The sequence below is a fragment of the Harpegnathos saltator genome, unplaced genomic scaffold (genome assembly GCF_003227715.2).
Source record: "Harpegnathos saltator strain DR-91 unplaced genomic scaffold, Hsal_v8.6 scaffold538, whole genome shotgun sequence".
Taxonomy (NCBI): domain Eukaryota; kingdom Metazoa; phylum Arthropoda; class Insecta; order Hymenoptera; family Formicidae; genus Harpegnathos; species Harpegnathos saltator.
Genome location: NW_020230358.1, coordinates 91,177 through 103,221, shown reverse-complemented (window position 1 = coordinate 103,221; position 12,045 = coordinate 91,177). Strand labels below are relative to the sequence as shown.

The window sequence follows — 12,045 nt, the reverse complement described above, 5'->3', positions numbered from 1 at the left end:
GCGAGCAGCTGCGAGCGCCGCGAGCTCGCTGCCAAGTACAATTTCACTCGATCCCATGTCTCATTGACGCCATCGTAAACGCAAGCTCGACTGCAAACAGCAGTCCTAGGCAATCCGAGCGGCTCGATAAGCGCCAAATGCGACGTGTGTAATGAGCGCGGTATCAGCGCTGAAGATATTTCCCCGCGTTAATTTCACAGGGAGGGTAAGATTTGTCTCGCGTCCTCCGCGACTCGTTGTCTCTCCTTTGCATGCGGAATTAGTCGAAGGTACACGATTGCGTGGGAAAATCGAGCACGGTCTTCTCTCCGGCACGGCGCGGCGGCGCGATTTTACGGGTATTTTAGCGGGTGTTTGTTGTACAATTGGAAACTTGAGGATGCGACGAAAGTAAAAGGTGAAAACCTTCGGAGATATGAAATATTCAAACATTAAATGCATTAAAAGTGCATGCAGGGCGGATAAGAGTCGAGTGGTTATCGTCGAGCAATTAAACGTTTACCGCAATGCATGCGGTATTGCGCACCGACGACTGCGATAAAGTTGTTGCTTTCCGTTCTTTCTCTTTTTACGTTCTTTTTATTCCGTTCGAATATCGTTCCAAGTCGGGTCTTCTCCATCGAATCCGCTCAATCGTCCGAGGTGCCTCGGATGCCAAAGATATTTTTCAACTATTTCCCAGCAAAATCTCAAGCCTCCGTCGCCCTTAAAAACTTGTATCTTTCTGTGGCCCGCTCCATCGATTACCGCGCTTCTTTTTTAGCGCAATGATATCTCCAAATATTCAACGCACCGACGACTGCGATAAGGCTCTTGTTTTATGTTCTTTTTTTCTTCACGTCAGAATATCATTCGAAGTCTCGGGTCTTCGGGCCGTCGAGAGTACTCGATCGGCTCCGAAGCGGCTCTCGGACTCGGGTTTCCGGGTGCGACAACAAAGTGCACTCGCATCGCCGCCGCATTCGCGCGAGATTCTCTCCGTTGGCCCTTCGCGAAATCGCCGTGCACTTGAGATTCCACGGCGCGATTCGACGCGCCGCGCGTTTCTCGCATTAAGGCCGCGGGTTTGCGTCACAGTTGGCGCGTCTCCGCGTGATGTGATTCACGCGGTGATACGGCGCGTATCATGGCCGCCGAGAAATTGCAAGCCGCGGCTAAAGTCAGTCCGGCTGACTTAGAAGCACCATGGACTGCCACGCCGCGCTGCGCTCATCCGCTAGAATAACTTCGAGTTTGCATAATACACGGCTCTCGGGCAGGCTCGCGCTCTCCGGCGTGCCGTTCTTATCGCGTCGTGCAATTTAACGCGAGCGGTATTAAAGCGGCTAGCCTCCCGGCATCCTGATTAACGCGCGGCGCGGGCGGACCTCGCGTAATAATCGCGATCACCGAATTCGCCCGAAGAGCGCTCGTCGCGACCGCTCGTGAACTCGAGACGATTGGTTTTCACGAAACCACCGACGCGTAGGGATGCAACGATAAATCGATAATATCGAAATATCGATACATCGAGTGCAGAATATCGAATATCTATCGATATCTTCTTGTCTCCGATAAAATCGACATATCGATATGAATTTTACTGATTTTCGTATTTTGCAGTTACAGCTCTGGGGACCTATTACGGTTCAACGTGCGATTTCAACGATGAAAATTACAAAAGTGAGTGAACTAAAATATATATTATGTAATTGCCCGATGTCTAGTAAATTCGCTCACTTTTGCACATTTCCACCTCAATCGTTGAACCGTAATAGATCTCCTGCTCCATGTATGTGGCGATCTCCGGCAAATGACTGCGCGTCATTATATATACATTTTTAATAAGAATACGACAATAAATTATATGAAGATAAAAATTTTTAAAAGATCTTTTCAAATTTTTCGCGCATATCCTTTATATGCATACCCCTATATGTATACATCTTTTTTATATAAATATCGATACAAATATCGATATTTTTCAAAATTATCGATATCATCGTTATATCGATGGTTCTGAATGACGATAATATCGTTATCGATATTTTGAGAAATCGTTGCATCCCTACCGACGCGCCCGCGGCGGTGGTGATTCGATCGATTTCGGCTTTCGCGACGCGCCGATCTTCGCGTTCGCCCGCAACAGCCGATGTAATCGGCGCGGCGCGACGAGCGATTTCACCGCGGAGTATATTTCATTCACCGCGAAGAATCAAGTGCGCGCGCGACGCGTGAAGGTCCGTTCTCGTTGTCGCTTTTTCCTCCCATTTTTTTTCCCCTTTTCGAAGCACTGACGCATGCAGCTGGCATTCGCGCGTTTCTGCCAGTTGATATTATTCCCGGCTAACGATACGTAAGTAAATAAGTCGCAGCGATTATTACGCGACAGTTTATGATTGCTAGCTACTCGGCGATTAGAGAAAAGGATACGTACGCAATTTGCAAGCAATGTCTACGACGCGTAAGACTTTAATAGCAACTCCGTTCTATTTTCGCAATAACAAAACGCCGCTAACCGGCCGGCGACGCGCATATTACACCGTAACAACTTAAGAAGTGTACGCGCGCGCGCGCGCGCGCGCTAATTTATGCTTTAAATACTACTCGCTTGGCGACTTCAAGGCTTCCTCGCTCACGCGATTTCGTTCGCTTCGCGTTAACTATCATCGGGAAGTGCAAGTGCGCACGTTGCATTGCTGCATTGTGCGCTCTCGATGAAATATATCGAGGCGCGCAAACACGTCTCGCGGCTGAGCGTCGCGCGACGCCCACGAATCTCGCTTTCTGTCAGATTCGTATATAGACGCAAATCTTTTTCTGGACTCTGCGCCGATCTGCGTCAAGTACCGAGGTGAGTGTGGAGATTAAAAATAAACAGATAAAATATAGAATAAGGAATGAAAAATTTAGAGATGCCCTCCCTCCCCTCCCCCCACACACACCTTAGTACGTGATAAAATCCGCCGGCAAGAGTGCCTCGTGTAGCTTACAAGCGCGCGTGTTTACGTTCACGGAGGCAGACGGGGAGCGGATGTCAACAACTTTTTTTTCCAAGGCCCGCTCGCGGCCGGGACTTTTCGACCAAACATTTCGGCGAAACGTGATGTCGCGGGTGGAGAAACAGTAATTGGAGGACGTTAACTAGTTCAGTAATCGCGTCCGTCGCACAGTGTTGCGCGCACCGCGTGGTCGCCCGCGTCGCTTGCGTAGCTCGCCGTGGCTCTCTTAATGGCCGCGTCAAGGTTAACGATGAGGAATTTGTTGAAGAACGACGGTCTCTCCTTCGCACCTGTCCTGTGCCGTGTTCTATCCGTTTTCTACGCGCGCGCGGGATGCGCGTGTCCCTCTCTTTCGAACGACGACGAGACGCGCGCGATGTTTGTTTGGGCGGAGGTCCCTCGTCCTTCGCGTCTTCAGCTTGCCTAACGAATTCTCGCAAATTTCGACCCGCCCGCCCGGAAGTGAATCGCGACCTAGACCTTTCGCCGGCCTACCCGGAGCGTACAGCAGCCGCGCGATTTGCATGTCGTTGACAACGCGTCTTCGCTTTCTCGCTTGCGCGAGAATCTTCCTTCTCTCTTTCTCCGTCGTCTCGTCTCATCAATGACACGCGACTCGATTACTCGACGCTCGCCGGCGTGCGTATATCTCGCCGAGACGAGCCGTGATATCGGGCGGGAATCTTTTATTTGTCGCGCCTTCTCCTTCCTTCGACACGGATGACGGTTGTACGCGTGTGCGTGTGCGTGTGCGTGTGCGTGTGCCAGTGCGAGTGCGATGATCTGACGCAACATCGAGCTGCAGTTTACAGGTACTACACTTTCATTATCTGCTCCGATCCGATCGACTCCCAATCGTCGATTCGTGATAACTCTATAAATATCATCGGCTCTACATCTCTCGCACCTTCGCTCTCTCGGTCCCAAAGAATTAATTATACATTTATACATTGTATGTGTCGTAACGCTCGCGCAAAAAAGTATCCCCGTCTCGCGCTCGGACCCGCGGTGCAATTGTCCGATGATGGAATTGACCACGGGAGGTCCACACGTGGACGCTCGCTACGTCGCGAGAAATGATCAGGGGTCACACGAGTCGAATTATTTGTTCGAACGCCGTCGTGTGACACGAGCGATACGGAATTGTAAATAGTCGCGTGAAATATTTTTCACGAGGGCTCACGCCGAGACCGCCATTCATTCATCCGTCATTAATCGTCGGCTAAAATCGTGGCTTCCTGAGTCTCTCTGCTTATTCGTTCATCCGTACTGCACTAGGGAAAAGAATTTAGGGGGAGAAGAATTTATCTCTAACAAAACTGTTTAGTTGGGGCATTTTTTAATAGCAACCAAATATCTTGTTTTATATAACAAAATATTTAGTTGCCTCAACTAAATATATTTTTCTGCTTTGTTCTCTGGGCCGAATGATTTTGTTCTTAGACTTCATATATAAAAATTAAGCATTTTAGTTATTTTATCCATAAAAATGACATAATAACGAAATATTATTTTACATAAACTAAAATAATGCCCAAAGGATACTATTTTGTCTTACTGTGCACTCAAATTTAGATTCTATATATTAAGAAAAGATTATAGTATTTTTAACAAAATTCATATAGTGAAAGCTTTTTGGTTGCTATAACAAAAGTATTACGTTATACGAACAAACCGTAATCAAACAAGATATTTGTTCACAGGAACTAAACAGTTTTGTTGGGCATATTTTAACCAAATTATTTTGTTGTTACAACAAAATTTTGGTTCACGCAACAATACATTTTTCCTAGTGTAGTAGTCGTTCGGTATGCAAGAATCTAGCTAATTACAGCCAATGAAAGATCGTAAACAGTTGTCAACCATGAATTCAACCGGTCTCTGAGAGCATTCCGCGTTTGAGGTGCCTACTAGGCATCCAGAGGAAGCAACCCTTGAGGAAGCAACAATTGAGGAGGAGGAGGTAACCCTCCTCCTCCTCAATTGTTTCGAACAGCGCGGCTCGCCCGCGATTCCACGCGTTAAATTTCACCCTCCTCGGTGCCTCCTGCACACATCAACCCTCGGCAGCGCGAGTCACTCCTCTGCGCGTCTCGTTCTCTCTATCCGCCTCCAGCGAACAGAGTCGGGTGTGAAATCACGGGCCGGTTCTCTTACGTCTATGCGACTTACATCTTTTTCCGCTTAGGACATCCGAGGTGTGAAAATCGTGGCCGCGGTTCTTCTCGAGACTGCACCGACGACAGGTCGCGTCGTCGCGGTGATATCGGGCGAATCACCGCGGCGTGGTATCGGCGTACCTCGACGAGGACGATCGTCGGAGGTGCGGGAGGGAGGGTGGGGGCAAGGGGAGGGCAGCAATCGGCTCCTTCCTCCTGCGCGTTTCCTCTCGCTCTTGTCAGCGTTCCTATCGGCGCGCGTGCACGCACAATAAACACACGCGCGGGGACAGATTTCTCACTCGTTTCGGGCACTACGCGCGGAAGAAGAAGCAGCAGCAGCAGAAGAAGAAGAAGAAGAAGAAGAAGAAGAAAAAGAAAAAGAAATCGGACACGCGTTCTCGCACCGTCTGGTCCGTTTTCTCAGGCACTTGCACGCGCACTTGCTCCTCATTTGTCCGGCACTTCCGGCGCCATGCGCCACCCCGAGCACCGCCGGGTCCCAGCAGTCAGGGTCGTCAGGAACCTCCGACGTGGTTTCTCACCGCCGCGTCTCGTGGTCGGAGATTGTTTGCTCGCGCACAAACGTAACGGGATACCGTCGGCCGCGCGTGCGGAAGCGATGAAGCGATATGTTATGTAATGTGCGAATTGTACGAAATTGCGGGCGCGCGGACGATGTAAACGACGGATGCGACGATGCGTTGACAGCGTTGGACGTGTGTTGCACCGAGAGAGAGAGAGAGAGAGAGAAAGAGAGAGAGAGAGAGAGAGAGAGAGTGTGTGTGTGAGGGAGAGGGAGAGAGGTCTCTTGCTTTCTTTCTCTCTCTCTCTCTATCGACATCTATAAATAATCTATAAATAATTTATACACGACTCTTCTCTATATTCTCTTGTTGCTTTCTTGTTTCAGACGGCTTGGGGATTTCTCGTCTCGTCGAGACGGAAAGGCAGTGATACGGACGACGCGCGCTCCTGTCGACGCAGCAGACTCGGTGAGTGAATTTTATCTTGAATGATGATGGAAAGGCAGCATGATCGTCTTCCCGGCCTCGTGGCCAGTCCATTGACGCGCGCGCGCTTCCTCGTTCCCGCGCGAAGCTCTTCCGCGACAGGCAGCGTCACCGAGCGCCTCCACGCGGGGAATACTCTCCCTCTCTCTCTCTTTTCCCCACGACGTCGTAATCCGCTCTCGGTGTTATTTATCTTGCTGGGGGGTGGCGAACACTCGCGATGTCGTCTTGCCCGTTTCCGTTGCGTAGCAAGTCTTCGCGATCACCCAGCTAGCACGGTCGAAGGTCAGCGCTGCGACCTCCAGGCACTCGGCGGGTACAATAACTCCGTAAACACGGCCACTTATCGAGCCACTATGCTCTTGATCGCTCTCTCCAAAAATCGTTATCTTGCTCCGTTCACGTAGATAAGTCGTGACTCATGCAACAGCGATCTTATCTTTGACTGTCACGCGGTTTCTTGCGCATCGATAAACACATCGGCATCACTCAGGTGTCCTTCGTAACCGTCCGATCGTGCGACCCGTCTTCAGGTACTCCTGCAGGCTCGCCCGCGTCTCAGCATCGTTCTCACTCGCGCGATGATAACACACCAATCATCCAGGTCTCCTCGCGAACGCCGCGGAATTCTCGACCGACGCGTCAATCGTTGGAAATCGACGCCTCTCGCCATCCGACTCGCTCCTCCTTGCTTTCTTCTTTTCTCTCTTGCGGTTCAGTCGCGACTCAGTTGCGACCCTCTCGCGTTCACGTGCGTATACGCGGGCGGACCGAAACGTTGGTTGGAACGGTGCAACTGTTGGATAACACGCTCGCCCGGCCCTCCTTTTCCTTTTGGCGAGCGCGCGACTCGCTCAACAGGAAGTCGCGCGCTGATCTTTCGGCGCGCGGTTGTCGAACTCTGCGCGCGCGTCTAGTTCTCCCGTTGACGTTCGCTCGCCGCCGAAACCGTCCTGAAGCCCGGGTTGTATCGCGTCGTCCAACGGAGGGACGGGATGATGAAAGTTGTTTGCTGCGACGTCGTTCTGATGGCGCGAAGGCCTGAATTGCAACGTAGTCTGTAGTCTCTTTCTCTCTCTCTCTCTCTCTCTCTCTCTCTCTCTCTCTTCCCCCTCTCTCTCTCTCTCTCTCTCTCTCTCTCTGTCTCTCGATCCGCCTCGTAAAATGCGAGTCGACCACGATCGACACGGCTGACTTTCCACGCGCCTCGTCTTATTCTCCGGTGTTTGCGGATATTGGCAGTGTCTCGTTAAATATTGGAGCCTCCGAGCGCGCTCGACAGGCCGTACGGCAGTGTATCGCGATGTGAGCCGCCTCGAGCTTCGCCGCCGTGGTCTCTTCCGGTCTCTTCGGTGGGCTCTCGCGTCGTTTCGGGGACGCGCAATCGGAGCGCATGCCCGACCTGCAGAGGATCCGCGTGTGACTTTGGCCGTGGTCGAGCTTACGCGCGGGAGTGAAGAGATCGCGAGGCGGGCAACGCAGCGGGCTTTCGATCGGCCATTGGCTCGGAAATTGCGTTTTTCTCTTTTTTTTTTCTTGCTTCTTTTTTTCTATAAAACTGGCAGTGCTTTCGTTTCGAGATCAGACTCGGCTTCGCTCACGTTGCGTCCGTTGTGCGTCCGATGGACGTGGATTAGGTTCGCCGGTTCTCGACGATGACGACGACGACGACGGCGAGCGGTGATGTCGGGGTCGTGTTCGCGAGTCGTGAAATCTCGCGATAAACTCTAGACGCGGCGTTCGAGACGGCGAGGCTCGCGGTTCGACGTTGGCGAAAGGTAATAACAGAAGGGGAGAGCGAGAAACACGCGGAGTACAACGAGCACAGAAAGCGAGAGAGAGAGAGAGAGAGAGAGAGAGAGAGAGAAAGAGAAAGAGAGAGAGAGGACGACAGAACCGCGGCGCTGAATAATCTCGCTCGATAGCACTTCCGGTTCGAGAGCCCGTGCACTTTCTCCCGTCAGCGGCGCGAGCAAGCCGACTCGAGCGTTCCCCTCGGCCGGTCGAGATCGGATCCCCCGACCTGTCGGCTGATCTCGCAAGGAGCTTTGCAATCCGGTCGCGACGAGTTTGGCACATCGACGACTTCCGATCCGCCGTGCCGCGGCGCTCGCAGGTGGGACGATCCTCCCGCGCACTTTCGCGTTTCCCGTGGCGTGGTATGTTGCGTCGCCGAGCGGGATCCTCTCCGAATTTAATGATCGGCCTCGTTTAGAGCGCCATGGGACGACGCTCGCGTGTCGAGGGCAACGTCCGCAGCCGATAATTCTAGAATTGTCCGAGTGCGCTTCGATTTCTCGCGCTACCACCACCACCACCACCACCACCACCACCTCCTCCTCCTCCTCCTCCTCCTCCTCGTCGTCGTTGTCCTCCTCCTCCTCCTCCTCTTCCAATTTGACGCACCTCCTCCCCCTCCTGCGCCTCCGCCGCCTCCTCCTCCCCGTCCTCCTCCTCCTCTTCTTTTTCCACCCGCTGCACCACCTCCTACTTGGCCGACCTTCCGAATTGACGCGCGGCAACTCCGTGACCTCCGCGGAAAAAGTGGAGCGAGGGATTCGGCCGGGTCGGCGAACGTCACACTCGGGTGGCGCGGGGCCGAAACCGGGCGGCAGGTTGTCGTAGGTCACACACACGCGTACACAAGAGGCACAGACACACGCGCAGGGGCCAGCGTGGGCCGCGTCTCACGAGACCACCGACCGCTTCCGGTTCCCCTCGCTCTCCTTCTCTGCCGCTTTCTCACTCTCTCTCTCTCTCTCTCTCTCTCTCTCACCCGCACAGGCACGCACACGTGGGGACTCACACGGCCGGATCATCCAAAGCGCGCGCGCGCGAGCGCGCGCGGGCGCGCGAAAGCGAAGACCTTACGAGAGAGGGTGTCGCGCGCGGATCGAAATTCGACGCGATCGATGTGCAAGCGGGGGATGGAGGGGAGGGGGCGCCGGTGGGGCGATGGACCCCCGCGAATATCGCTGGTCGCCCCTGCCGTGTTGTTGTCGGTCTCCACCTCTCAGACGCGGCTTAGCCCTCAGTTTCGGGGCTTTTTCCCCTCTTTTCCCTTGTTCCTTCAGCACTTATCTTTTTTCACCACTGGGCTCCGTCGCTCACGGGAGCGCCGAGACACGCGACTCCCGGGGGCCTCCTCGCGGCGTTGGCGCGCGCGTCTCTCGTCCCGCGTTTTCGTCGCGGCGCGCGGCCGCATCCGTCGTCGTGGTACGTCGTGCTGCGCGGCCGCCGCGTACGCTTGTGCGTGCGTGCGTGTGTGTGTGTGTGTGTGTGTGTGTGTGTACGCGCGCGTGCATAAAACGTGTGTCTCCGCGCCGTCGTGCCGGGAGGAGGTGTAAACCGAGTGTGTGTCGAGCTGAGTTGGCTTCGACAAAGTAGGGCGACGACTGGGACAGCGGCCACGGGCACCGGCGCTGCTCGCTCACCGACGAGGAGAATCCGCGGCGCGCCGTGCGGTGGAGGAGCTGTGGAAGTGGAAGAGAGAACCCTCCTTGTAAAACGGCAGCAACGCTGCGCTCTACGTTCTCCAGTAGGGGAAACCTCTGACACCGCGCCGCGCCGCGCCGTCGCTGCAACAAGCCACACCGCCATCCGACACCGAGCTAAGCCGAGCCGAGTCCGCGGGTCTCTCTCTCTCTTGCTCTCTTGCTCTCTTGCTCTCTTGCTCTCACACTCTCGCACTCTCACTCGTCCGTTCTCTTTCTCGCTATCGCCGCCACGCGCGTGTCGGAAAAGCGCGTCGCGACTAGTTAGGCAAGGCAAGCTCGTGAGCGCTTCGAAAGCTCTTGGACGTCCCGAAGAGTCGAAGAGTTACGGAGCGGTCGCGCTGATACTCAAAAGCCGTTTCCCTCTCTCTCTCTCTCTCTCTCTCTTGGCTTTATTTCGGAGAGTATTTTGATTATTGAATGAAGTTACACGAGCGCTTCATCAATCTCTTTGGCGCGCTTCGATAATAGAAAATGAAGCCTCCTCCTCCTCTTCTGGCTACTCGCGATCTCCCCCCTCCTCCTCCTCCTTCGAGGCTCGATTTAGCGAGGCTCCTTAGGCTCTCGAATACTTGGTGTCTTGGCGACGCGACGCATTTTGTAATAACTCGATCGGAGGTTTCGCGAGCGCGGGTGTAGTAGAAGAAAAAGTTGCCTCTACCACAGGATTTCGCAGGATGTCGGGCGCAAAAAGTCATCGATATCTCTGTAATTTGGACTCTGTGTCTCATGAAATATTGCGTCTGCACCGTCGCGCGACCTTCTCTCTTCGTTAATGCGGATGATGCTCTATTTTCGCGGCCAGCTGGCCGCCGTCGCCGTCGCCTTATCGAGTGCGGCTCGATAATCGAGCCGCACTCGATAAGGCTGCATTTAACCGCGAAAAATTCGCTCGATCCTCCTCCTCCTCCTCCTCTTTCGATTGACGCGATCGAAGCGCGAGCCGAGAATCGACTGACCACCGACACCTTCGCCTTTGTTTTGTTTACTTGTTTATGCGCATATGTGTAATTTCAACGATTATCAACTGCGATTTTTATCTTGCGCTGTTAGAATTTCTCGCGTATCTATTCTCTGCGACAATTGCGCTTCTCTGACGTCACGACGACGTTAGAGCGGGCACTCTAATTTGCATTGATACGCGTCGAACACACTTTATTGCGATCTGTTTGCTGCGCGCGTGCGCACAGCGGCACGGTGCTCCGAAAGTAACAACAACGTGACGCTTTGGCGTCGGCGAGCGCATTCGCCAAAGTAATGACGCGCGTGACGTCGTCAGCGCGAATTCAAGGGGGTGTCATTTTCGTCATTGCGCCGCGGCGTGATTCGCGTGCCGCCGCAGCCGAAGAGGAACGCACACGTCTGCGCGCGATTTATGCAACATTTCGCTTTGCGGATGCTGAGAATGTTCCGCCGCACAATTTCATCGCGACCGGCATCGACTTACCAAACGACAAATAATCCCGCTCGACGAAGACTCGCGGGCGCAGACGGGCTGCGCGCGCGAACGCGACCTCGCAATCTTTCTGATTAGACCTTTGAAATCTCGGTATTTAGTAGCCGACTCATCTCTCAGCCGCCGGGGTACAAAGAGAGGGATTCGAGCAAAAAGAGAGCAACGTCGGCCAACTCGAAAAGAGAAAGCCACACACGCTCTCGCGAGACCGCCGCGACACTCCGCGCGCGCGCGCGCGCGTGCTCGCGTTCCTCGCGTTGTTTCTTTACGGTCTAGGACACGATGCTCGATAACCGAAAAACTTTCACTGTCCGAGTCAGCCGCGCGAGAGCAAGAGCGAGAGAGACAGAAAGAGAGAGGGGTCACGATCCCCGCATGTTCCTTTTTCCCTTTCCTGCGTCGCACACGCGGATTATTATCGGTGCGCACGTGCCTCCCGCCGATGGCGTCTCTCTCTCTCTCTCTCTCTCTCTCTCTCTCTCTCTCTCTCTCTCTTGATCTTGATCTCTTGATCGACAAGGCGCACGTTGCGCAACGCGCGTGCCACTGAAATGATATTCGCGCGCGGTGATACACCGCGTCTCTCGGTTCCCGAAACGGCCCGTCAAGATCTCGCCTCGGGATATACGGGCCGCGTTTCGGCCAGGCTGGCGCGATGCGGTTTGATTTGTGCGCCGCGGTGTTTGCGGTGCCGAAGCCCGGTTCTAGAATAGCACAGGCCAGTGCGCGGAACAGCGCACGAGTATTCGCGACGTGTATGTGTGTGTGTGTGTGTGTGAAGAAACGCAACGGCGGTGTGTGTGTAGGTGGCAGCTCGTCGTTCCTCGCGACGAATATTTGCTGCGGAAGGAAGGGAGAAGTCGAGCGGAGCGCCGACGGAGAGTAACGTCGCGAAACGGGGCGCGTCGATACTCTAGATTAAAAACTCAAGCTCTTTCGCTG

General features: G+C 53.9%; 2 protein-coding genes across 3 annotated transcripts in view; one reads left to right on the top strand and one right to left on the bottom strand.

Moving 5' to 3' along the window:
- Positions 1–6,060, bottom strand: part of Hr4 (nuclear hormone receptor 4) — a 51,919-nt gene extending 45,859 nt beyond the window's left edge. For both annotated transcript variants that reach the window (XM_025303214.1, XM_025303216.1), the window contains exon 1: positions 5,154–6,060. The gene's annotated coding sequence lies outside the window, so the exon portion shown is untranslated. The remainder of the gene's footprint in view (positions 1–5,153) is intronic.
- LOC112589522 (uncharacterized) overlaps positions 1–12,045 on the top strand; it is a 127,974-nt gene that overhangs the window by 25,828 nt on the left and 90,101 nt on the right. Inside the window, exon 3 of the mRNA XM_025303219.1 lies at positions 6,054–6,135. Coding sequence (XP_025159004.1) covers positions 6,054–6,135 — 82 coding nt within the window. The remainder of the gene's footprint in view (positions 1–6,053; positions 6,136–12,045) is intronic.